At 67.2% G+C, this 25,950-nt stretch overlaps 1 protein-coding gene across 7 annotated transcripts; it reads right to left on the bottom strand.

The window, feature by feature from the left end:
* Positions 1–1,236: 1,236 nt before the first annotated feature.
* LOC104152018 (AT-rich interactive domain-containing protein 3A) lies at positions 1,237–19,815 on the bottom strand. Of its 7 annotated transcripts, none has more exons than XM_068928049.1 (7): positions 19,528–19,815; positions 10,420–10,492; positions 5,732–5,915; positions 5,181–5,425; positions 4,531–4,800; positions 4,036–4,125; positions 1,237–2,943 (listed from the first exon to the last, which is right to left on the bottom strand). In XM_068928049.1, the coding sequence occupies exons 1-7, from the start codon at positions 19,798–19,800 to the stop codon at positions 2,792–2,794; spliced, it is 1,287 nt and encodes a 428-aa protein (XP_068784150.1). In that variant the 5' UTR covers positions 19,801–19,815; the 3' UTR covers positions 1,237–2,791. The 7 variants fall into 7 exon arrangements, with proteins under 7 accessions (XP_068784150.1, XP_068784149.1, XP_068784143.1 ...); XM_068928048.1 differs by lacking the exon at positions 19,528–19,815 and adding an exon at positions 17,819–18,051; XM_068928042.1 differs by lacking the exon at positions 19,528–19,815 and adding an exon at positions 17,522–18,048.
* Positions 19,816–25,950: the final 6,135 nt, after the last annotated feature.

The following is a 25,950-nucleotide window of genomic DNA, read 5'->3' as shown; positions in this document are numbered from 1 at the left end:
AGGCTCTCGGTCCCCTTCGGACCCTCCAGGACCCCCCCGCCCGCCCCATCCCGGGACGCCTGGGTCCCCGTCCCCGGGCCCCGCCCCGGCAGCGCTCGGCGCTGCAGCACCCTGGACAGCGCCGGCACCGCCGCGGCGGGGGGCCCGGCCGGGGTGTCCCCAGGAGCGCCGGGCTCTGTCCCCAGGGGTATCGGGGTCCCTCCCCAGGGGTGCTGGGGGTCTTTCCCCAGGCATAACGGGATCTGTCCCCATGGGTGCCTTTGTTCCAGGAGGGTCTGTCCCCAGAGGTGCTGGCATCTGACCCCGTCCGTGCTCTCTGTGCCAGGGGTCTGTCCCCATGGATGCCCTCCCTGCCCGGGTCTCTTCCCCTGGGTGCTGGGAGGAGTCTGCTCACATGCGTAGGTGCCTGTGAGTGGGTGCAAGCACATGTGTATGTGGGAGTGCCGGCATGTGTGTGCTCACACAAGCGCTTGTGTGCGAGCGCGACTGTGTGTGCATCTGAGTGTGCGTGCACAAGGCAGCGTGAATGCCAGTCAGTTTGTGCGTGTGAATGGGAGCGCGCTGAAGTGACCTGTGTGTATGAGTGTGGGGATTCAGCTGCTTGCGTGCCTCCGTACTCACCCATGTGTACCTATCTCTGCAGCCGTGGGCACCCATTTGTCTACCTGCAACCCTTTCAGCTCCAGCCAGCTCACTCATGCCCTCCACGGGCACTGCCCGAGTGCCAGACTGGCCCGGCACTGTTTGCATCTCACCTGGCCGCAACCTCACAGCCACACGGCCATGCCCTTTACAGCCCCACAGCTGTGGCCTTTGCAGCCTCATGGCCGTGCCCCGTGTCTCTTGCCTGGCACAGGCAGCTTCAGGGAGCCACCCAGCTGTGGGTAAGCTACCCCTGGGCACCTTCTGGGGCTGGGCAGCCCCACGCTTTGGCTGGCACATCTGGACCTCAGCGCCCTGTCTGCTCCTACTCGCCCTTGAGGGCACAGGGGCATCTCTGGGGGCACAGGGCATCTGGCTGCCCCAGAGCCGGCTGCATTTTCCCCATGGAGCTGGGGCAACCCTGTGCTGGAGGCAAAGGTCAGCGGGCTGCGGCCCTTGGGCACAGCAGCTGCCACCTTATGGTGTCCCAAAAGGGGCTGAGAGGGTGTCCTGCACCCCCTGAATTGTTCCAAGCCTGGGCACTGGAGCGAAGTGGGTGACTCCGTGTCACAGACATTACCCTAGACACCAGTTTGGTTCATCAGTTCATTTCCTTTAATAGATATATAGAGAGAGTTGCGTTGCCACAGCGGGAGCACCCACGGGAGCCTGGCCAGCTGCCCCGGTGGCACCGAGCCGCAGCCTGGCCTGCCGCACGCTGAGGTAGAGGTGAGCATCGCCCCGCGCTCGGCCTGCTCTGTCACCCAAGGGTGTGAGTGGGCGGGAGGAGGCGCCTGCCCGCCCCAACGAGGTAGTTTGGCATGCCTGATGCAGCGGCCTCTGTCCCCCGACTCTGGGCCAGGGACCCCGGTGTCCGGGTGGTCTTTGGTGGGAGCACTGCTGGGCCTCGTTTCCTGTGACATGCCCCCCCTGTGCCACTGCCACCCTGCTCCCTTCCTGCACCCAAGAAGCTCCTCCCAGTGCATGAAGCCCCATCCCATGCCACACCCTCACACACGAGGCTCCACTCCCACCAGTCCCACCAGTTTCCCCAATATCTGCCCCCGAGTTGACCTGTGAAGTTCCCCTGGCACAACCCCGCGCCTGGACTAGGGCCGAGCTGGGGTGCTGGGGCCTGAGCTGTCCCCACTATGGGGACACCACCACCCTGGGGTCGGGGGGCCACCCGGGGATCAGAGGGGCCGTGAGGGGACACAGAGCACAGGTGTGACGAGGGGGAATGGCACCGGGACAGCAAGCTCAGGCAGTGCGGGAGGGAGGCGTGCTGAGGGCACAGTGTGCGAGGGGAGTTGCGGTGTGCAGGGGCTGCAGTGTGTGCATGGAGGATGTGCACAGGGGATGCGATGTGTGCACTTAGGGGGTGTATAGGGGGTGCAGTGTGTAGGAGATACGTGTGGATTGAGTGTTTCATAGAGGGTGCAGTGGGTAGGGGGTGCAATGTGTGCATGAAAGGTGTGTACAGAGGATGCAGCGTGTAGGGGCTGTAGTGTGTGCACTGAGGGCGTGCGTAGAGGATGCGGTGTGTGTGCACAGCAAGGGTGTCCGTAGGGGATGCAGTGTACAGGGGACACAGTATGCGGGGCTCTGAGGTGCACCAGGCCAGCAGGGCAAGCAGGAGCTGTACTGGGGAGTCACCCGGGGGCACTGCCTGGCAGAGAAGGCGCCTGTGCAGGAGGGCACATGTTGGAAAAGGGGACACATGCGTGGCAAGAGGGCTCTCACGGGTGCTCACAGCCTTGCACTAAATCACTGCACGATATTGCAGCAAGAGGCACCCCTGGGTCTCCCATCCCACCTTGGTGGCCCAGCTGGGTCCCCTCATAACCCCACCCGCTGCCTCACGAGGTCACGTCCCGGGAGAACAGGAGCAGCCAGGGCCAGCCCCGCAGCCAGATCCCAGTGGGCACAGCCCTGCCCCAAACCAGCCACTGATGGGACTAGCTCTGCCCCACTGCCAGGCCACATTCTCACCCACAGCCAAGGGCACAGCCCCTCGTGCCCCCCAGGCGGAGGACAGACCAGTCTGCCTTGTCTCCGGGGCTGGGGCACCCATGGTGTCCATGTGTGGGGGCTCCCCATGGGCTGGCCCAGCTCCAGGGACTCCCGGCTGCTTCGGAGGGCATCGCCACTATGGTGAGGTGCTGGCGGGAGTGTGGCTGTGCGATGGGGCCGGGAGCAGTGGGTTTGGGGTGGGCATGGGGCTTGGCTGGCTCTGGGCACTCCCTCCACCGGGGCCACTGGGCGCTGGGGGGGCCGTGGGCCGGCGGGCGAACAGGACGCCTGGGGAGCGAGAAAGACGGTGTTAGGGCAGCCTGGGGCTGCCTGCTAATGCAGGCAGAATTGGGACTCTACACCCCAGGCCCTGTCTCTTCCCCTCAGTGGGTCTCTGTCCCCGTGAACCCTCATCCAGGCCCCCCGGGATGCCCTTGCCCATGTGGGACAGCCCCTGGGGTGGCCCAGGACCATTTGGCTGGCAGGCCCCTATGTTTCTTAGGCCTGACCTTTCCAGCTCGTTAAGTATTTATTTGCTGATGGAAAAGCCTTCTATTTTAATTAGGGGTGTCTCAGCAGGGCAGGCAGGGAGCTGGAGGGCATGGGGCAAGCTGCTTAGCCAATGAGGGGCACGTGAGTGCCCATGCCCATGCTGCGCAGGGCCCGGCAGCGGCCCCTGCCCTGCCTGGCACAGCGGGGCTGCGTCCCAGCACATGTGGGCCCCCCCAGGCCCCTCAGCGGGGTGCCAGCAGGGCAGGCGTTGGTGCATCCTCCCCAGGCACCCACAAACCCTCCAGGCTCCTCGTACCAGTCCCTGCCCAGGGCCGCTGGGCTCTTGGGTGCCTGTTGGTACCTGACAGAGCCTCTGCTCCAGCAAGGCATCCCAACAGCGTCCCGAGCCCGGCATCTCTTCCAGCACCTGAGTGCCCTTTTCTCTGCATCCACCACCTCTGCCCACATCCTCCAAGCCCCCTTGCACCCAACACCCCTCGCTGCACCCTGCGGGGGGCCAGCTAAGGAGGTTGAGACCTCCTGGGCACTACAGCATTGAGATGGCCCCAAATCCAAGCACTCTCTGTGGGGCTCAGACTCCCCATGGTTGGGATTGCCCAAGGGCCTTTTTGCACCTCTCAGCCTGAGTCCATCTGTCAATCTATCACCCCCTTGGTCCTTTGTTGCTGGCCCCTCCCGGAGGACAATTTCCAGCCTTGCTGTCCCCCTCCTTCACCTGCCCCCTCTCCCCAGGCCCTGCCACTTCATTACAATGGATTTTATAGTAAAGACATCAGATTGAAGGAAGGACTTGCTGGCCAGGCAGTGGCTATAAGTTATTGGATTTCCCGGCCGCAATTACACGGGCCAAGCGGCCCTTCTATTTACCTGTGTAGACAACTCCATTTATTTCTATTGACATGTTGATACTGCTAATGCCGTTGGTGGACAGGTTCAATGCAGTCTCCTGTCTGTCATCTGGGGAGAGGAAATACCAATATGAGCGTTAAGAGAAACAGAAACAAGAACCTGCCAGAAAGAGAAATGGGGCCCCATCTTCTCCGGGCAGCTCGGCTCTCGAGGCCTGGCGGATACCTGCCCATCTCCAGCTGGTGCGCTGGCCGTGGCAGGGCTTTCTGAAGGTCAGAGGAATCACAGGGCTAACCAGGTAGTCCTCCTGGGCTAACCAGGGCACTCGGTGCCAGGGGATGGCTGGCAGAGGCTGGGGGGGTTGCATTCTGGCCTCCCTGCGCCAGGCTGTGCCTCCCATGGTGCGCACCCATCCCTGAGCTCGCCCTGGGTCCTCGAAGCCATTTGGCTGCTCCCTCCGGGCTCTGCACCCAGGGTGTCCCCATGGCAGGTAATGCGCACCGTGCTTGCTACCTCTGTTGGAGATCTTGATGTTCATGGGGAACTGGGACGCCATGGCCAGGAGGTTGTGCTGCAGCGCGTGCTGCATGAGCCGCTGCTGCTCCTCTGCCGTCAGGGCCACCTTCTTCTCTGGGGGCTCCCCCGTCTCCAGCTTCTCCCGCAGCTGCTCCAGCACCGCCGCCTGCGACGCAGCTGCTGCCTGGGCTGCCACAAGGTGGTGGCCAGCCAGTCCCACGGGGATGGCGATGCGGCCGGGCACCGGTGCTGACAGCGCGCTGTCTTCTGCAACGATGGGGAGAGCTCAGCAGGTACCGCTCGGCCCTGGGGATGGCGGAGAGCCGGAGACAGCGCCCATCTCTCCATCCCCAGCTGAGCAAGCACCCAGGTCTTGGCCCACAGGCTGCCTGCTCCTGCTAAGCACCAGTGGGCAAGGGGGACACAGAGAGGAGGGCACCGTTGGGAGCATTTGGATTTGGTTCCCCTCTAGAACTGGGTAAGACAGGAAAAATAAAGCTTGTTCAGTCCCAAGAGACCAAATGACCAAAATTGCTCCTCTTTTCCCTATAAACCGGGCAAGAGCAGCCGAGGAGGTACGCCTGCTGTCAGTGGTACACATTTCTGGGAGAGATGCCCAGTGGGGAGCAGACGTGGCCCTCACCCACCTTTCTTAACGGTGTGCACTTGGCTGATCTGGCTGCAGCTGTGTGTGGAGATGCTGAGGGCTGGCAGGGACATTTTGGGGGAGCCCAGCAGGGTTGGGGTGCCAGTGGGTGAGTAGTTGAAGAGTGCTGTCCCAAAAGTCTGCCTCCGTCCCTCTCGCCGGTTGCTGTCGATGGCAGCCTGGAGCTCTCCCGGAGAGCTGAGCGCCTGCTTCTCACATTCATAGGGGTACAGGTACTTCATGTATCTGTGTGGGAGGGAGCCAGGATGAGACCCAGCACCACGCGGCTCCTGGCCACCCCTGGGCTAAGCGGGGGGGACTGGGGTGGGGATGGCACCCATGCTGGGAAGAAGCAGAGCCTTCTGTCTCCCCATGGGACACTCCAGCTGTAACGCAGCACGTGGGTGCGAACAGAGTCCCAGTCAGGCGCTGCGGGCAGGGTCGGGGCTCTGGGGCTCCTGAGCCAGCAGGATGCCCCGCAGCTCATAGCGTGGGTAGAGAGGGCCACGCTTGGGTGCTGGCGTGGGGAAAACCCGGCGCCTGGGTGCTCACTGCGTGCGGAGGGTAAAGGCAGCACTGGTGATGGAGGTAGGTAGGTTGAGGCCCTTGGTGATCTCCCGCCAGATCTTCTTGTTGATGACTTCGACCAGGCCCCCTTTGTCCGTCACCAGGCGGTACAGCGTGTACAGGTCCAGCACCTGCTTGGCCATGATGGGGATGCGGTTCACGGGCGTCCCTTCCAGCCGCGCACGGGAGACAGAAAGGGATGCAGGGTGAGGCCACGGGGATGGAGACCCTCGCTCCCCAGGGACACGACCGCCCCTCGCCCAGCCGTCCTGGGACAATGACAGCCTCGTCCCCACCACCGCAGCCGTGCGCTGCGTCCCCCAGCCCTGCTCCGCGCCAGCGCTGGCTGCACCAGCAGGGCTCTGAATGCCTGCCGGAGCAGGGCTTTCACTTGCCACCCCACGCAGCAGCAGCCGTGGGGCTCATGCTGGGCTGCAGAGCCTGCCCAAGACACAGGCAGACCCTGAGCGAGCCCTGCGCAGGCATCAGAGCTGGCGCTGCGGGTACCGGCTGTCCAGCAGCACATCCGAAGAGAGACCAGTCTTTCCTTTCCCAAAGCTGCGGGCGTGCAGCAGCTGGCAGGGTGAGCACCCACGTGGCGGGGGGTGTGGGGGCGGGCAGGCGGGACTGCCAGGGTGCCCACGAGCAGGGTAGACCCCATCACTCTGATACCGCGTCCCCATCGATGGAGACCCTGCAGAGCTGTCAGTGTGGCAGGGGAACGGGCACGCTGCCCGCTGAGATGTAGGGGCATGGTGGAAGGGCAAAGAGCCTCCCTCAGAGCCCCCTATGGAGGATCTCACTCCATAATGTTCTTACAACTCCCTATAGAGCATCTGCCCCCTAAATCTCTCCGAGCCTCCTTCAGGGACTCTCCCTGTTGTTCCCCTCAGAGCTACATAAAGAGGGACCCTCCCATAACCCTTATAGAGGGAGTCACCCTAAAACCCCCATCAGATACCTCTGTAGAAGGACTCCCCCATAACCTTTAGATAGGAGCGCACCCTATAACTTCCTTCAGTGCCTCCTTTGGAGAGTCTCTTATAAACCCCCCTCAGAGCTCCAGAGAGGGTCTCTCTCCACAAATCCCCAGAGATACCCCCCACCCGCAGATCCCCCCAGCACCCCCGACTGCTTAAACGCCCTCAGTACTTCCCCCTGAGAGACCCGACCCGAAATACAGACCCTGACCCTCACCCTACGAGAGCCCGTCCCCAGCTGCCCCAGCCCCTGAAGCGCCCCTGCCCTCCCTCTGGGGCTGACCCGCCATCATTAACCTGCCCTTCGCCTTTCCGGCTTTACGGGGCCATCCCGATTTACGGCCAGAGCCCTCAACAGGCAGCAAGAATTACAGCCGCTGCAACTCTGCGGGAAGGGGCCGGCGGCACGACGCGGTCCCGGGCCGTCACCCACCGTGCCGGGGCAGGGGGACGTAGGACCCCCCACACCCTTAGGGGTGCCCAGCACCCCTGGGCTCTGCGAGACCAGCACGGCCCAGCACCATCCCCATGGCCACCGGCTCCCGATACATCCCCTTCCCCAATCTCCAAATATCCCCCCCGCAAATAGCCCGGCGGCCCCTCGCTGCAACGGGCCGGACGCGGCAAGCCCGCAGCGCGGCGGCGGGGGCTGCGGCAAGGCCGAGGAGGGGGCCAGCATCCCCTCCTTATCCCTTCCTCCCCGGCGGCGGGGAGCGGGCGGTATCGGAAAGCCATCCGTTTCGCCGGCGGAGGCTGTCAGGGCCGCGCTTCGCCCCTCAAACGGAGCCGTCACTCACCGCCGTCCTCCAGCATCCCTAATTTATGGCCCCGATATTGGCTCGGCTTCTTCGCATAAGCCTGAAAAACGAGCTCTTTTTATTCTTCTACCGCGTTCATTTAACTTTCTTTTCTTCCCCCCCGCGCCCCCAACCCCGTCTCTGTGGTTTGCCCTGGTCGGGAAGGGGGAAGAGGAGTTTCTCCTCTTGGGAGAGAGGCAGAGAAACCCCGACCGCCTCTGCCCGGGCTCCGGCGCCTGGGGTCACCAGGATGGGGACAGCAGCAAGCGCAGTCCCACGCAGCTCCCGGGGGGGGGGGGGCAACAGCGAGAGCCGCTCGCCCGGCACCGTCCCCCGTCCCAAATCCCCATCCCTCGCCCACCTCCGGCCCCGCGCCTGCCCCAAAACGAACGGCGGTCCGTTCTCCCTTCCTCTTCCTCCCCATGTCCCCCCCCCCCCCAGCCTTGGTGGGTAATGGAGAGGGCTCGCCATCCATCTGGGGGCCGGGGCGGGCGGCCGGTGCCTGTCCCGCTGACAAAGGGACCTGTCTCGGCCGCCGCCGCAGAGGCAGAGCGATGGCCCCAGCCCCGGCTCGGGCGCGCCGCACAAAAGCCCATTGAGGTGGCGCGTTCATTGTGGCGCTGCAATTAGCTCCCTGATTGATTAACGGCGCCGCGTTATCGGCAGGGCCCTCGGCTCGGTGTGGGGTGGTGGGGGGGGGACGCAGCCCCCGCCACCCCGGGCGCTGCCCTCCCTGCCTGCCAGCAGCGTGGCCCCCCACCCGGGCCCTGCTCCCCCCGACCCCTTTCGTCACCCCGAGGCGTCTCCGGGGCCGGGTGCTGCGCCCTGCGGTGAGGGGCAAGCCGGGGGGTGCCCCCCGTCCCCAGCAGGGCCCATTTTTCAGCCCAGCTAATTTTGCATCCCGCTAACGAATGCCCGTGCTTTAATTGCCCTGAGAGATGGGGGGGGGGGGGCGTGCAGCCCCCTTCATTAGGGCTCGCCATGGAGACATCGATGGCCCCGGGGACAAGGCACGGGACCGCAGCCCTCGGTCCCTCTGCCCACGCGCCCCTGGGTGCCCGCCGGAGCCCGAGAGGTGCCCGTGCTGCTGGGGCCACAGCTGCCCTGCTGTGCGCCAGGGCCACCAGCTTCCCACGCGCCCCCGCCACCCCCGAGGACCTGTGCCACCACCAGTGACCCTGTGCCACCACCAAGGACCCTGTGCCACCCCCAGCAACCCTGTGCCCCCTCCAAAGAGCCTGTGCCAGCCTGCACCGCTCCACGCCAGCCCCCGGGGTCCCGTCCCTGCTGCACGTAGCCCCCGCGCCCTCCCTGCGTGCGGCCCCTGCCTGCCTGGCGCCAGCCCCTCGCACGCACCTCGGCTCCAAAATCCGCACGCGGGCGCCAGCGGGGCCGCCCGGGCAGGCGCGCGCGGCCGCAGCCGCAGGCAGAGCTCTGCGAGCCGGCCCCACAGCCTCCGGAGGTAAACAGTGACATTCCTCCACCCGCCGGCGATGCCCCGCCATTCGGCTCCAGCCGGGCTCTCCTGCACCCCGCCGGCCCCAAAAACACAGGGGGCGCGAGTGCACCCCCCCGCCCAGTCCGTCCCGGGCAGCAGCGGGGCACAGGGGCCAGGAGCGGTCACCGGCTCCCCCTCCTCTTCCTCGCGCTGCCGGGTGCTCGCTTAATTAGCCCCGACCCCACCAGCCAGGGAGTTAATTAGCTCAGGAGAGAGAGATAATGAAGGTGCGGAGCAGCCCATGAATCTCGCGGCCCCGTGCGCTGATGGATGCTCGGGGACCAGGCAGCGCCGGCGCTCCCACCTCCTCCTCCTCCCCGGAGCCGGCGAGTGGGACCTGGCACCCGGGGCTGCCCCGTCTGCGAGGAGCTGGGGCTCGGGGGGGGGGGGTGGCAGAGCCCTGAGCAACACGAGTTTGTAGGGTCTCAGCCCCCTCCCGCCCCGAGGCTGGTCCCTGCTACCCCACAGGCTTCCCCATCGCTCTGGAGGGCAAGGCTCGGGCCGGGGGGGGCAAACGCCCCTGCTCTCGCCCCGCGCGCAGCCAGCCCCCCTGCACCCCCCAGCCTTCCCCCGTTAATTAGCTCGGCATTAACCTCTGCCTGGGGTTTACTGGCTATCGAGCGGCGTGTTCATTAATCCACACACCGGCAAAAGGCTCTAATTAATACGGCCGGCCACACGCCCGCGCTCGGCAACTTTTAATTGTCGCAAGCCCAGCTGGGGAGGGCGAAGGTTAAAGCGTTTATCGAGTCCCCGGGAGCTGGCTCGGCCCCCCGCGCCGATAGCAAAGATTTCCGATGCGGCCGGCCCGGCTGGCGGGGCTCTTAACCCCTGGGCGCCCGGCGCTGCCCGCGGGGCCGGCCCCGCTCCCCGCATCCCGCGGCAGCGCCGCCGGGCACCGCTAACAGGTATCGCCGCTGGGCATCGCTAACGGGCATCACTGCTGGGCATCGCCGCTGGGCACCGCTAACGGGCAGCTTGGGCAGGTATTGCTGATGGGAAGCACTAACGGGCTTTATCGCTGGGCATCGCTATTGGGCATCACCACGGGGCACCACTAACGAGCATCGCTTATGAGCATCACTAATGGGTACCACTAATGGGACAGCTCGGGAGTGCTGGGGAGCTCCGCTGGCCAGCAGCACCCTGCAGGGTGGGCACCCACCCGTGGCACCGGGGGGCAGATCTGGGGGTGGGTAAGTGCACGCGTGACAGTGACAACGTCGGCAGCCTGTGCGATAACGCGTGTGTTCATCCGGGCAGGTCTGAGTGCAGCCCACGGGATGTACGGCGGGGGCTTGCAGAGGCCTGGAGCAGCTCGGTGCCCGAGTACCCGCCGGGAGCCGCGGGCAGGGGCCGGGTGCCAGCGAGCGCCCACCCCAAGCCACCCACCTTTACCTCTCTTCTGCATGAAGCCAAAGAGGTCGTCCAGGAACTCCTTGCGTTTCGGGTCCTCGTCCAGTTCGTAGAGCTGGAGGCGGGAGAGAGGGGGTCAGCGCCGCCGCGTGTCCGAACGGGCGGCGCAACCGAGCGAGAGAGCTGCAACGGCTGCCAGCGCGCGGGCACCGACGCAGGCGAGCGCGCGCATCTGAGCGCCCCTCAGCCGAGGAGCCCCCCGCCTCTGCTGCAGCCCGCTGCCGCCCACGGCACGGGGGTCGCCCTGCGCCCGCCGCTCCCCATCCCGCCGGCGCCTCCGCTGTGCGGCCTCACTGCCCGAGAGGCTGCTTGTGTGCCTCGCTTTCCCTGCTGCTCGCCGCCGTTTTCTGGGAGGAAGATGACGCCGAGCCGCGGCGAAGGGCCAGAGCCACGGGGCAAGCAGGTCCCTGGGGCCGGGGCAACGGGGCAGGCAAAGCAGCCGCTCTCCAAAGAGCGTGAGGAGCCCTTCTGGCAGAGAAGAGGTCTCTTCCCCACGCCCGGGGCACCTCCAGGGCCGCCTGACCCCACTGCACCCCGGCCAAGCGGCCGAGCGGGTCCGCAGATGGGCGCGCGTGAGCCGGTGCGTGCACCGCTGCGCCCGTGCAAGCCGGCGGGCACGCGTGCAACCGTGCAGAGACATGCGCGTGGTCGTGCACGTCTGTGTGATTGACGGACTCGGCTCCGGACCCGCGGACGCAACCCGCAGGCTGAGCCGAGTCCTAGAGCTGCAGCTGAAGGCACCCAGGAAGGAGCCGGGGAGACGACGGGACCCCCGAGAGCAGGGGCGCGCCGTGCCGTGCAACGCCCCGTGCCCGCCTGATTCCAGCACAGGCCCTCAGTGACCATGACAAATTGGAGCCCGCCAGATCGATGGCCCCAGCAGTAAAAGTCAGAGCGCACCAAGGAAAAATTAGCACCAATCGAAGACGCTATAGACACCGATTCCTCCCAGCGAGCCAGGCAAGAATTTAAAGCCATTGAAAAGAAACAAAACTCAGCAGTCCAGAATGGATTTCCAAAACATATACAAAGAAATGCAAGCTGCAAAACAAAGTCAGGCGCAAAATAGAGTCGTTTAAAAAACAATGGTCCTGGGAAAGGCCGTTAAAAACCAATAGACGCGTCCCCCCACCCCTGCACACAACACATCATTCACCGGGCGGATAAAGGGAGCGGAGCTGGGAGAGGTGTCAGCAACCGGCGTGGGCCCTCCGAGGGACGTCCTGCCCGTCCGGCAAACTTGCCTCATCCACGGGTGCTAACGGCTGGTCCCTAACCTGTTTCAAGGGTGTTAGTGGCCTGTCCCTAACGTCACCCATGAGTGCAACCTCCCTGTCCCTCACCTCATCCATAGCTGCTACCTGCCTGTCCCTAACGTTGTCCATGGGTGCTAGCAGCCTGTCCCTCACCTCATCCAAGGGTGTGACCTCCCTGTCCCTAACGTTGTCCATGGGTGCTAGCAGCCTGTCCCTCACCTCATCCAAGGGTGTGACCTCCCTGTCCCTAACGTTGTCCATGGGTGCTAGCAGCCTGTCCCTCACCTCATCCAAGGGTGCAAGCTCCCTGTCCCTAACGTTGTCCATGGGTGCTAGCAGCCTGTCCCTCACCTCATCCAAGGGTGTGACCTCCCTGTCCCTAACGTTGTCCATGGGTGCTAGCAGCCTGTCCCTCACCTCATCCAAGGGTGCAAGCTCCCTGTCCCTAACGTTGTCCATGGGTGCTAGCTGCCTGCATCTACCCTACCCCACGGGTGCTAACAGCCCGTCCCTAAACAAACCCATGGGTGCTGACCACCTGCTTCAAAACCAATCCATAGCGCTAACTCCTTGTCCCTTCCCACCTCTGCCCGTCCCTTCCCTGTGCCCGGGTGCTACGCGTCCGTGCCGCGACGCCCGCTGCCGCCTGCCCACCTCCAGCGCCTCGCCGGGCCCCGCTCCCCCCGCCGAGCCATCGACCGCCCCAGCTGGGTCCGGCTCGGCGCGCCCGCGGCGGCTGCTTTGCGAGGCAGGCGCGCGGGGCTCTCGCCCTCCCTTGCGGCTCCGCGTCCGCCGGAGCAACCCCCCCAAAACGGCACCCGCTTCCCTTCCCCGACTCGTACTGCTGCTGCCGCCGAGCCGGGACCGCTCCCGGCCGCGGCGCCGCCGAGCCCGGCTCTAAGCCCCACAAACAGGGGCGACCTCCGAGCATCGCTATCTGTTTTCCCACCGCTTAGTAACCTCTAACCTTTTATCTGCGGGGCGGCCGCGCGCAAAAACCACGTTACGTCAAGCAGGGAGCGAAGGTCGGCTGTCAAGCGGCGACAATAGCCAAATTACAGGGGGGGGGGGGGCGCGAGGCCGCCCGGCGGGAAAATCTCAGCCCCTCAGCGGGCCGGCGGGCCGGGCGCCGGCCGGACGAGGCAGGGCACGATCCCCCACCGCCGGGGTCCCGCAGAGCCGCGGAAGGGCAAGCGCCTCCCCGCGCGCAGCAGGCAGCCAGCCGGAGCTGGGGATGCGCCTGGCCCGTTAATAAACCATAAGCGGCTTCGCCTTCCTGGGGAGCTGCCCCGAGCTCGTTAGGAGCACAGAGCGATCCCCGCGCCGGCCGGCGGGATTACAGGAAACCCTTTCGCTTGCTGCTGGGGGGCAGCTGCCTCCGCGTGCAGCAGGGCACGGGGCCGGCAGCCAGCAGGCAGGGACCCCCGGGCACCCCCAGCCCTGAAGGAGGACCCGGCTCCAGCCCCGGCGCAGGTCCTCCTCTTCCAGGGTGGGCGCTGCGGTGTCCCCCTCCCCTGCATCCGTTGGGGACGGGCTAGCTACGTGGCACAGGCGCAGCCCTGCGCGGTGACGCACAGTCCTGTGCAGGCACGCACCGTCCCCTCCGCGGGCACTCGTGACTCCTTGCACAGACAGCAGACAGCCCTGCACAAGCGTGCACGACCGCACTAGGGCATGCACGACCTGACACGGACATGTACAACCACGCACAGACGTGCACGAGCACACGCAACCCTGCACAGGCGCGCGCAACGCCCCTCGCGGGGGCGCACAGCTCCACGCGCGCCCGCGCCTCCCCGTGCACGCACGCACCACCCTAAGAGGGGCACACACCCGCCCACAGGCACGTACAGCCCTGCGGGGGGGCCCACGACCCCGTGCAGCCATGCCCAACCCCGCAGGAGCGCGCACGACCCTGCACCGGCGCACACAACCCCGTCTGCCTGTGCACAACCCCCATGCCGGAGCACACAACCCCACATGAGCACGCACAACGCTGCACCGGCGCACGCGACCCCCGGACGAGCGTGCACCACCTCGCACCGGCGCACGCAACCCCGCACGGACACGCACAACCCTGTTGGGGGGGGGGGCCCTTGTGCAACACCAGCAGCAGCTCCCGCTTGCAGTGACCTATGAGCAACGACCCTTTTAATCGTGTTTGTATTGATATAATTAGTAACTCATTTAACGCCATCGATGTAACTATATTCCTCTATAAACAGAAGTATTAAACTGTCAGGGCCCGGGGATCGATAGCCCGTCGGCGCGCAGCTCCGCGGCCGCGGGGACCCCCCCAAACCCCGGGCACCCCCTCTCCGCCCCGCTCCGCTCGCTCCCCTCATCCCGTTGCCGTGGCGACGTCTTTATTCCTTAAAGGCTGGGGATAACTGGGGGGGGGGGCTCGTCGGGCAGGTTAAAGGTCAGTGGGTCGAACAGGGTTTATTAAAGGGATGAGAATAGCCCTCGCCCCCCTCCTCACCCCCCCCCCCCGGCCTCCTGCCAGCGATTAAACAACCTCGTTAGCACCTTTCCTTGGCGGAGGAGGTGCTGCCCTCCCCCAGCTGCAGCCGGGGTCCCGGCGCCTCCTTGGAGGGGTGTCCCACTTTGGGGGGGGGGGGAACAAACCCCTCGGGACCCCCCTCACGCCGCTCAGCGCGGCGACCGGCGTTTAAGCCGCTTAATCCGGGCCGTATCGATGGCGAAGCCCCGCTCCGACCCCCCCCCCCCGCCTCGCTTTCCCCACCACCCCCCAAAGCTGCTTAACATGCACCGCATTGATCAGCCCCGCTGCTAATTTTTCCAGCCGGCTGCCGCTCACGCAGCGAGCTCGCTCGATGGCTCTTCGCCCGCCGGCCGCGGTCCGGACCGGCGCGGAGCCTGCGAGGGGCAGCGGGCGGCCGGGGGGGACAGGAGGAGGATGAGGAGGATGAGGAGGATGCTCCGCGCACCCCGCCGCCACCGGCCGGACGCCCGGTGGCCCCGAGCTGCCGGCGCCGCGGCCTCGCCGCCAGCCTTTCGTCCCGCTTAATATTTAACGGGGCTTTATAGGGCAGCAGGTTTAATCAGCGCTGATAACGCGGCGGATCCGGCGGGTCGTGAAACCCCCCCGCCGCCGGCCCGGCGAGCGGGGTGTGCGGGCGCCGGCGGTGCCACCAGAGCCGCCTGCTGCAAACATTAACCCGGCCGGGGGCAAGGTGAGGGACTGTTTGCGGGCGGCGCTGGCCTTGGGGCCGGCAGCCCCCTCCCCGGCGGCCAGGGCTCGCTCGGCCCCCGGCCTGGGCCCGTTTCGCAGGAGGGAAAACTGAGGCGCGGCAGTCTCCTCCTCCTCCTCCTCCTCCTCTTCCTCCTGCTGCTGCCCGGCAGGCCGCCAGCTCCGGGGACCCGTTTGGGGAAGCACCCGCCTCGGGTCCGGCTGGTGTGTGCACCCCTGCGCTGCTCGAGGCTGGCGGGCACCCATGTGTTGGGGGGGGGGGGGTTGGGCACGCCTCGGGGTGTGCAAGGCACGCCTGGCACACGTGTGTGTGCATGCACCGTGTGGCTGTAGGCATGCTCACCCCCGGCGGGCTGCACACCCACTGCGCACACATGACCACACAGATGTGCACTGGGGGGGTGTGCGTGCATGCACAAACCCGATATGTGTGTGCGTGTGTGCATGCACAAACCTGGTATGTGTGCGTGTGTGCATGCACAAACCCGATACGTTTGTGTGTGTGCATGCACACTGTCTAAGTGTGTGCATGTGTGTGTGTGTGCGTGCACAAACAAGGTGCGCATGTGTGTGCATGCGCACTGTGTGAGTGCGTGTGTGTGCGCATGCACAAACCTGGTCTGTGTGTGTGTATATGTGCATGCACACTGTGTGTGTGTGCATGTGTGTGTGTGCGCATGCACAAATTCGGTGCGTGTGTGCATGCGCACTGTGTGAGTGCGTGTGTGTGCGCATGCACAAACCTGGTCTGTGTGTGTGTATATGTGCATGCACACTGTGTGTGTGTGCATGTGTGTGTGTGCGCATGCACAAATTCGGTGCGTGTGTGCATGCGCACTGTGTGAGTGCGTGTGTGTGTGCATGCACAAACCTGGTCTGTGTGTGTGTATATGTGCATGCACACTGTGAGTGTGTGCATGTGTGTGCGTGTGTGCACGCACAAACCTGGTCTGTGTGTGTGTGCATATGTGCATGCACACTGTGTGTGCGTGTGCATGTGCATGCACAAATTTGGTGCGTGTGTGAATGCACACGGTGTGAGTGTGTGCATGTGTGTGTGTGTACGCACAAACAAGGTGTGCATGTGTGCATGCGCACTGTGTGAGTGTGTGCATGTGTGTGCGTGTGTGCACGCACAAACCTGGTCTGTGTGTGTGTGTATATGTGCCATGCACACTGTGTGTGTGTGTGTGTGTGTGTGTGTGTGTGCGCACATGCACAAATTCGGTGCGTGTGTGCATGCACACGGTGTGAGTGTGTGCATGTGTACGTGTGTGCATGCACAAACCTGGTCTGTGTGTGTGTGTGCGCGCGCATCCGTGCAGCAGGTATGCGTGTACGTCTGGGCACACCGCGCGTGTCTGCACACATGGGGTTTGTGTATATCGAAATCCAGTGTAAATGTGCTTTTAGGGGAGGGAGCGTGCCCCAGGGCTTGTGTTGGGGGTGCTAAGTGACCCTCCCACCCTCGCGCCCCCGCGGCAAGGTGATCCTGGCCCCGGCCCCGGCAGGTGCTGCCCGCCGCCTCCGCACGGCCGGAAAAGCCACGCGGCCGAGCAGAAAGGGCACCCGGGGCTGGCGCCCGCCGCCGGCCGCCCGCGCCTTCCTCCCCGCCACGGGCCGCCGCTCCCAGGGCCGAAACGGCCCGCAGGGGAGCGCAGGAGCACGGCGGCCGCGGGGCAGGCGCCGCGCCGGGCGCGGGGACGGTCAGCGCCGCGCTCGCCGGCGCGGCACGCGCGAGGCTGCATCCCGCCACCGGCCCCGCGGGGACGTGCCGATGCAAATAGCGGAGGAGACCCCCGGCTCCCTGCAACCGCGGTGCAGGGGACCTCCCGGACCTTGGCCCGGGTCTCTACCCACGTGCCGTTATCAAATGTACATAGACCGTCGCCGGGGGCTGATGCAAGAGGCAGGGGGCTCTCGCCGACGTGCAGCAGCAGAGCCGCTGCCCCAGCGCCGAGCAAAGGTCTCTCCAGCCCCCCAAACGGGCACCTCAGGAAATGCATAAGAACAGGGCGCGTATGTAGGATACGTCCCCCACGTATTCCCTGCCGTAAAGCCCCTGGGTGAAGCAGCTTTCGGGTTTCTCAGCCCTGAGCCCTTCCGCCGTCCCCGGTTTTAGCCCCCGGGGCAAGGAGATGCCCCAGGCGGCTGCCGCGGCGGCTGGTCCTGCGCCCCCACCCCGCTCCGTCCCCGCCGGGGCCCCCATTCCCCCCCCCCCCCGGATTTGGGGACGCCTGTGCTTCGCCAGCCCAGCCCGGGAGCGCCGCTCCAGGCTTTGCAAGCGCCGCCCCGCTTTCGGGGCCGCCCTCATCCTCGGGGGCGATTTCCGTGGCACAACCTCGGGAGACGGGGAGAGCCCCGCCACCCTCCCCTCCTTTGCCCGCTTCCGGCTGCTCGGCGGCTGCCCCGAGCGGAGAACCGGTTCTCCAGGCTGGGCGAGACGCGGCCCCGCCGCGGGGAAGGGCCGGGGGGCAGCCGGCGCCAGGGCAGAGGACGTACAGCCTGGCGTCGGCAGCCTGCGGGGATCAAAGACAGCAGAGAGAGAGAGCTTCCTCCCCCGTCTGGAAGAGAGCAAAGAGCTTAACGCAGGGCAGATGATTGACCCCCTTACCCAGATGGGGAAACTGAGGCACGGGCAGGCGGTGGTGGTTGGGCCGGCGGAGCAGCGAGCGCCCTGCAGCGGGGCCGTCCATCCTCCTGGCGTCGGTCTTGCACCCGCCTGCCCTCTCCCAAACCGAGCCCGGCCGCCCCGGCACAGCCGCTCGGCTTCGAAATCTCTGTGCCGGCCTCGGGGAAACCCCACGCCGCGGGCTCGCGGCAGTGACAGCGGGCGGACGGCCGCCCCGCGGACCCCACGGCACTGCAGCCGGCCCCAAACCGCCGCCGGCTCCCGCGCGGGTCCCGGTACCTCCTTCCTGCTCAGCCCATCGCGGCCCGTGCAAGCCACCCCGGGGCCATCGGTCCCCTTGTCCCTGGGTGCACCGCACCGAAGGGACATCCCGCCGTGCCCCGGGCTGGCTGGGACACGGCGCCAGCTGGGAAGGGGAGCCGAGCCGTCCCCACGGGTCGGAGGCACGCGAACACCTCTGCGACGGGGAGCCGGCTCCTTTCCGATCTGGCTTTGGGGAAGGCTAGAGGAAGCCAGCCAGCACCGGGAAGCTCCGGCGGGATTCATTTCCCCCCACCCCCCGCCAGCATCCTCCCTTCGATCCCTCTCCCGAGTATTCACATTACGTGTTGTTTAAGGGAGAGCCGCCGGCTTCGCTCCTGCCCCGCGCGCCGCTCTCCGAGAGGGAGGCGCGCGAGGCGGGAAGAGAAATGCCTGGGATGCTTTCTCGCCGCAAGCCTGCCGGGGCCCGGCAGGGAGGAGCCGCTGACCCCCAGAACCGGACAATCCGCCTTTTCCCGCGCGTGTAACGCAACGCTCGCCCGGCTGAGCTATTCGACCTATGCAGCGCGCCAAGCCCGGCCGTGCCTGGGCCGCTCCGGCCGCCGCCGCGGCAAACAGTCCCGAGGGCGGCGGGCCGCGGGGCCAGCGCCGCCGGCTCGCCTACCTGGCGCGTCCCAGGTAGGCGTCGAGCGGGGCCGCGTCTCGTCCGGCCGCTTGCCGGCCTCCGAACGGAGCGGCGCGACGGCGCAACGTTAAATAAGCGCCGAGGTTCGCCGTGCCGCTGCCTCCGGCCGACGCCGGAAATCACCGGGCACGTGGAGAAGCCGTAACGCCGCCCAGTCCCTTGCAGAGACCCCCCGGCTCCTCGGGGTGGCCAGAGCCACCGTCGTCCCCCCCCCACCCCGTCCTGGGTGGGTGAGCGGCACCCACCCCAGGCCGGGCGCTCGACGCGTCCCGCTGGCAGCGAGACGCCGGGAGCAAAGCCGAATGCTGCGGCGCCTCCCGCCCCTGCCCTGCCGGGCCGCGCGAGCCCTGTCCTCGAGGCCGGGCTGCTTCATGGCCCCGCCGCGAGCGTCCCCGCCGCTCAGCCAGGGGACAGCACCGGGCAGCCGGGGGACACCAGGGAGCGGCAAGCCGGGGTGGGATGGGGCTCGGTGGCGGGGAGGGGGCCCATCTGGGGTGCGACAGGGACAGCGTTTGGGGGGAGGGCAGATGGGGGCACAAGGGGATGCCTATCAGGGTGGGACGGGGCTTGGGGACGGGGGCAGCAGGAGGTGCCCCCTGCAGGAGGGACACGGATGAGGCTCGGGGCAGTGGGGCACTAAGGGGTGCCCATGTAGGGTGGGATGGAAACAGGGTTTGGGGGCAGTGGGGGGGCACCAGAGATGCCCATGTAGGGTGGGATGGGGCTTGGGGACAAGGTCGGTTGGGTGCACTAGGGGTAACTTTTTTTGGCTGAAATTTGGCGGCAGCAGGGACGCCCACCCGAGGCAGGACTGGGATGGGGCTCGGGCGAAGTTGGAGGGGGGGAGGCACCGGAGACGGCGCTTTGGGGTGGGCCGGGGCTGGGCTTTGGGGGCAGTGCGTGCAGAGCACTGGGGACGCCTATTTGGGGAGGGGGGGACAACAAGGAAGGGGTTTGGGCGCAGCAGCAGATGCCTGTTTGGGATTGGCAGGGGGGCTCGGGGGCCGGGGGACACCGGAGATGCCCGGCGGATGCCTCCTACCTGCTTGAACTGCTCCTCGTAGGTCCACTCGTGGGGCTGGGGCGGCGGCGGGTCGCGGGGCTCCCCTTCCTCCTCCTCCTCCTCCTCCTCCCCTTCCTCCTCCTCCTCCTCCTCCTCCTGCTGCTGCGGTGGCGGGCGCGGGCCGGGGGCCGGGCGGCGGCGGGGGGCGGCGGGGGGCGGCTGCCCGGGGCCGGGCTGCGCCGGCGGCCGTCGGGGAGCGGCGTCGGGGCCGCGGGCCAGGCGGGCCGCCTGCTGCCGCTGCAGGCTCTCCATCACGGCCGCCAGGCGCAGCCCCCCCGCCGCCCCGGGCCCCCGCGGCGGGGCGGCCGGCTGCGGGCACAGGGCACGGCCTCAGGCGCCGCAGGGCGGGGGGGGGGGGGGAGGAGGAGGAGGAGGAGGGAGGGGAGGAAGCATCCCACAGCCAACCCGTCCCTTCCACCATCATCACCCCTTCTTCTCCTGCCCCCGGGGGCCCTGCCCGAAGTTTGCCGCGGACCCGCCGCACCCGTTGGTGGGGGGGGGGGTGTATGAGGGAGGGACCCCCCTCCCTCCACCGCTGGCCCCCAGCGGGACCCGCACCTCGGTCCTACCGGGGAGCGTGCCCTCCTGCACGGCCCCACCGGGGACTCTGCCCGGCCGGGGACCCCGGCTCGCTCCCACGGGAGACCCCCACCTCCGTCCCACCGCGGACCGTGTCCTACTGGGACCCCCCTCCCCGGCCCCACGGGAGACCCCCACCTCCGTCCCATCGCGGCCCCTGTCCTACTGGGACCCCCCTCCGCGGCCCCACGGGAGACCCCCACCTCCGTCCCATCGCGGACCCTGTCCTACTGGGACCCCCCTCCCCGGCCCCACGGGAGACCCCCCACCTCCGTCCCATCGCGGACCGTGTCCTACTGGGACCCCCCTCCCCGGCCCCACGGGAGACCCCCACCTCCGTCCCATCGCGGACCGTGTCCTACTGGGACCCCCCTCCCCGGCCCCACGGGAGACCCCCACCTCCGTCCCACCGCGGACCGTGTCCTACTGGGACCCCCCTCCCCGGCCCCACGGGAGACCCCCACCTCCGTCCCATCGCGGACCGTGTCCTACTGGGACCCCCCTCCCCGGCCCCACGGGAGACCCCCACCTCCGTCCCATCGCGGACCGTGTCCTACTGGGACCCCCCTCCCCGGCCCCACGGGAGACCCCCACCTCCGTCCCATCGCGGACCGTGTCCTACTGGGACCCCCCTCCCCGGCCCCACGGGAGACCCCCACCTCCGTCCCACCGCGGACCGTGTCCTACTGGGACCCCCCTCCCCGGCCCCACGGGAGACCCCCACCTCCGTCCCACCGCGGACCGTGTCCTACTGGGACCCCCCTCCCCGGCCCCACGGGAGACCCCCACCTCCGTCCCACCGCGGACCGTGTCCTACTGGGACCCCCCTCCCCGGCCCCACGGGAGACCCCCACCTCCGTCCCATCGCGGACCGTGTCCTACTGGGACCCCCCTCCCCGGCCCCACGGGAGACCCCCACCTCCGTCCCATCGCGGACCGTGTCCTACTGGGACCCCCCTCCCCGGCCCCACGGGAGACCCCCACCTCCGTCCCATCGCGGACCGTGTCCTACTGGGACCCCCCTCCCCGGCCCCACGGGAGACCCCCCACCTCCGTCCCATCGCGGACCGTGTCCTACTGGGACCCCCCTCCCCGACCCCACGGGAGACCCCCACCTCCGTCCCATCGCGGACCGTGTCCTACTGGGACCCCCCTCCCCGGCCCCACGGGAGACCCCCACCTCCGTCCCACCGCGGACCGTGTCCTACTGGGACCCCCCTCCCCGGCCCCACGGGAGACCCTGCCCTGCCGGCGACCCCCGTCCCTCTCCCACGGCGGACCCCGTCTCACCGGGACCTCCCCCCCCGGTTCCCACGGCGGACCCTGCGCTACGGGGACGGGGCTCCCCGCGCCCCCCCGCTGCCGCCGGCCCCCGGCCGCCCTTACCGGCGCCGCCCGGGCCGCCAGGCTGGGGGTTTCCGCCGTGCCGCCGGCTCCGACGGCGCCGCCCGGGGTCGCCCCGCCGTCCCGGGGCACGGCCGCCTGCTCCGCCCGGTGCCGGCCCGCCGCTCACATGGCGCCGCGGCCGCCGATATTTCTTTTATTCCGCAGCAGATGAGGGTGGGTGGGATTTTTTTTTTCTCCCCTCTTTTCTTTCTTTCTCTCTTTCTTCCTTTTTTTTTTTTTTTTTTTTGCAACAAGTGGCAGGCAGGCGAGAAACACCCCTCCCCGCTCCCATTTGCTAGCGCACGTCAAGGGAGTCAGCCGGGGAGGGCCGGGCTTGCGGCAGCCCCGGGGGAGCGCCCGGGCCCCGGCCCGCGGGGAGGGGGGGGGCGCTCCACGCACACGCGTGCCCTGTGAGACGTGAGCGTCCGCTGCGCGCGAGCGGCTGCAGCGAGGCTGGGCAAGGCGCGCCCACGCGTGTGCGTTTGGGCAGAGAGGGTGAGGGCTTGCCTGCACGGCATGCGTGTGCGCCCGCTGGGAGAGGCGAGCGTGGGGGCCTGCACGCCTGCAGGTAGAGGCCCGCGGGGAGAGCGGAGCGCCGCGGCGGGCGTGCGCAGCGCGAGCGTGCACGCAGGGAGAGCTAAGGGTGCGCGCGCCTGCGCGCGGCGCGCGAGCTGCACGTGCGTCGGGTGTGCACGACACCTGCCTACAGGTAGGCGCGGGTGGGCGCCGTGGCGGAGCTGAATGCGTGTGCGCGCGGTGTCTTGGCGCACGCGTTTGCGTGTGCGCGCAGCCGAGGAGCTCAGTGGGCGTTGCGTGCGTGTGCGTGCGTGCGCGCGCGCTGCTTAAGGAGGGGTGCGGTGTGCGTGCACCCTGAGGGAGTGCAGTGTGTGCATACGTGGTGGGGAGCTGGGTGGGCAAACGTGCATAAATGCAATTGTGTGTATATACGCATTGTCGGAGGGGGCTGAGCATGTGCATTGCGTGTGTGTGCATACGTATCTGTATACGTTGTTGGGGAGCACTAGTAAGTGCCTATACGTGTGTGTTGGGAGGTGGGTGTGTGCATTTTGTGTGTTTGCCTGTAGGTGTGTGAAGTCTGCGTTGGGAGAGGTGTGTGTGTGTGCGTGCTGTGTGTGCACAGGCGGGTGGGTGTGTGTGTGTACCCACACTGTCTGCCTGTGTGCAGGCTACTAAGGGGCATTGCAGGCGAGCTGCGCGCGCTGCAGAGCCCCCCAGCACGCCCGGGGCTTTGTTGCCGTTCTTGCATTTGCTTTATTCTTGTTCCTCGAGCAAGACTAGCCCAGCTGGCACACACATACGCGCATCCGTGTGCACGCAGACATATGCATGCCCGTGCCTGAAGGCATGCACGCGTGCACATGCATGCAAACGTGAAGGCATGCACACACAAGTGTGTGCCCAGGGACACGCACGCTTGCTTGCCTTTCCGTGCACGCACACACGCACAGGCAGCACGCATGCAACCCACCTGCCTGCACGCACATGTGTGGTTGCACCCTCTCCTTCTGGCACCCGTCCGTCCGTCCATGGGGTGACTCAGACAATGCTTCTGGGCACTCTGGCAGCGCTAACACCCACCCCGGGGGCATGCACATACCCTTGGGGGGGGAGTGCCCAGCTGGGGCCTGATCCTGGTCCTGAGGCCTCTTGCTGGTCCCTGGGGTTGCCTCTTTCTGCACGGCTGGGCCAGGCCAACGTGCAGGGCCGGCAGCCTGACTGCATTGCAGCATGGCCTGGACCCCCAAACAGGCTCGCAGAGCCCTTGCCCCTTGTTGGGGTGGGCAGGATGAGGCCATGCATCGCTCCATCGCAGGAGGGGCTCAGCACCGCCAACCTGCCCCGTGTCTCTGCTTGCAGCGGGGTAAACTGAGGCGCGGGGTGGACTCCCCCCTTCAGGTGGGTCTCCGGACGTTGGGCAAAGCCAGGAGCTGGGGTGAGCACCCAGCACCCCAGCCCCGCTGCCACCTGCGCCAGCCCGGTACCTCGCTGCTCTGGGGTGGGCCGGGTCCTGCGGCAAACGCAGGGTTTTCCCCTGGCGGGAGCATCCCCGCAATACCCCCCTGCTTCCCCTCTGCTGACAAGACGGGAAGCCACTTTTTCCTGCCCTGTCCGCGGGCAGTGTTGGCAGGAGAGGAAGGAGCCGCCTGCTCCTCCTCGGGCTCTTTTGGCCGGGGGCAGCCGGATGGTTTGCGCCGGTCGCCGGCATCCCTAGCAGCATCCTCAGCGGCGGGATGCAGGAGAGAGCGGCTTTGCCCCCGTCCCACCCGGCGTGGTCCGCCAGGTGGTTTGCCGGGAGCGTCTCGCGGAGACGGCAGCTCGCGGCTGCTGCGGATCGGAGCTGCTTTGCTCTCGGACGCGGCAGGCTGGCGCAGGGCCCCCGGGCGCTGTTTATCTTCGCGCAGGAGATAAAGCAGCTGTCGGCCGTCCCATTTCGGGCCTGGGCGGCTGGAGCTCGCCCTGGCCCGTCCTCTCCCGCCGCGGCGTGGAGGCTGCAGCACGAGGAGGGACGTCCTGGTGCGTGCCGGCCCCGGCGCCAGGGCTCCTGGGTGCTCCGGCACGGCTGCACCGAAGGGCTCCGGGCCGTGCTGCTTCCTCCTGCCCCGGCTGCCCTGAGGCCAGGCGATAGGCTGAGCGCAAGCTGAGCTCGGCCGCTTCCCCGTGCCTCAGTTTCCCCACTGCAGGCTGGGCTGCTCCGCGGCCCGCAGGAACCCAGGCGGCCGGGGAAGCTCCCCCCGCTCAGGGCGAAGGGTCACGGTGCCACAGCTCCGTTCCTCCTTTAAACCTCCACGGTGGCAGCAGCAGCTCTGGGGTTCGGCACACGTGTCATGAAGTGTGTCCGTGCTCAGGGCCCCCGAGGCAGCGAGGAGGGCCGTGTCCCTGCCACCCTCCCGCTCAGCGGCCTCTTTGCACCGCCAGGCTCTGGTGACGCTCCTGGCTGGGGACAAAGAGAGATCCCCCAGCCACACGGGTACTGACGGCGGCGGCGGAGGCGGCAGCAGCTACAGGCTGTAGGTGTAGACGGGCACGGCAGACAGCGGAGCAGATGCAGAGATACTCTAAACAGAGAGATACTGCAGGAGGAATCGGGAGATAGATCCTGTGGGCTGATCGATACCCACCGCGTGCGCAAGGACAGCAAGATAGAGCGAGCCGCAGGGGGAGGGCGTTCGGTGGGCTGCGACGTGCGTTTGTCCTCGCGACGGCTCCGGCGGCGGCTCCGCGGCCCGGGGAGCTGCAGCTCGCGGCCGCTTTGGGAGGAGCGCTGAGCAGCGCTCCAGCAACGGGACGGAGCTGGAGCCCTTCATCATCTCCAACCGCCCCGCAGGGCTTTGGTGCCCTTTGGGGTGCCCCCGCCGGGTTCGCTGTGGGTGCAGCCCTGCCGGCTGCGGTGGCAGAGACACGCAGGGAGGAAGGCAGCTTGCCAGAGCAGCGGGGTGCGAGAGGCCCGTGGGATGAGAGGAGCTGCCTGTGTAAGGGTGCTGTTACCTCCCAGGCACTGGATCCAGCCCCCCATCGCCTCTCCAGAAGGGGCGACTGCGAACCCCGGCCCTGAGTGACCGCGGTGAGAGTTCCCCCGCTCCGTGCCTCAGTTTCCCAGTGTGAATCAAATGATGGCAAGCCTCAGAGAGACAGGTCAGTCCAGCACGAATGTGGGCACGGACGGGTCTGGAGGAGGAGGAGCGGGCAGGAAGGGGCAGAGCCTGCAGGCAGGCATGGAGCCGCCGGACCCGCTGAGGTTGGGAGCAGTCCCTCATCCGCTGGTCACCAGGTCATTGAGCTGCTCCATAACAGGCTGCAAACGCCCGGCGCAAAGGGAAGGGTTGCTTCTCGGGAGCCTCGGGCGCCCGGCACTGGCACGGGGCAGCCACCCGTCCTGCTCAGCACGGGGACGGGGGGACACACGCCCAGCTGCAGCAGCAGCCAGGACTCCTGGGTCCCAGCCCAACTCCAGCAAGGCAGCACTAACCCAAGGCAACCCGGGCTGCCTGGTTTCACTGCCGGGCACATCGCAGCGTGGCCGGGAGGTGCTGAGCAGGGCTGCGAGGCAGTGCCGTCGTGCCAGGAGCACAGGGACGGCGGGGAAGGCAGCCCAGGAGCAGCCCTTAGCCCGGACGGGGCTGGGGCTGGGATCCCCCCGCCTGCGGTGGGGTTATTGACACGGCCGCTAAGGAAAACACTGCTGAGATTGTTCACACTAATGTTATTTAGCAGCAATATTTCCGTAATAAAAGAAATCAATGGGCAAGAGAAAAGACCTGTCCAGAGCTTTGATTTTCTCATTTTAATGGCATACTTATTTACTCCCACCACCGTGCCCATCGGATTTTCATTACGCGGCCTTCGCTGTAAGTGGAGCGGTATTGATACGAGCTGCTGAGTTAGCGCCTTCCCGCGCGCGCCGACGCAGGATTACTC

The sequence above is a fragment of the Struthio camelus genome, chromosome Z (genome assembly GCF_040807025.1).
Source record: "Struthio camelus isolate bStrCam1 chromosome Z, bStrCam1.hap1, whole genome shotgun sequence".
Taxonomy (NCBI): Eukaryota; Metazoa; Chordata; class Aves; order Struthioniformes; family Struthionidae; genus Struthio; species Struthio camelus.
Note: the sequence above shows the minus strand (reverse complement) of the source record. Positions and strands in the feature narration are given on the sequence as shown.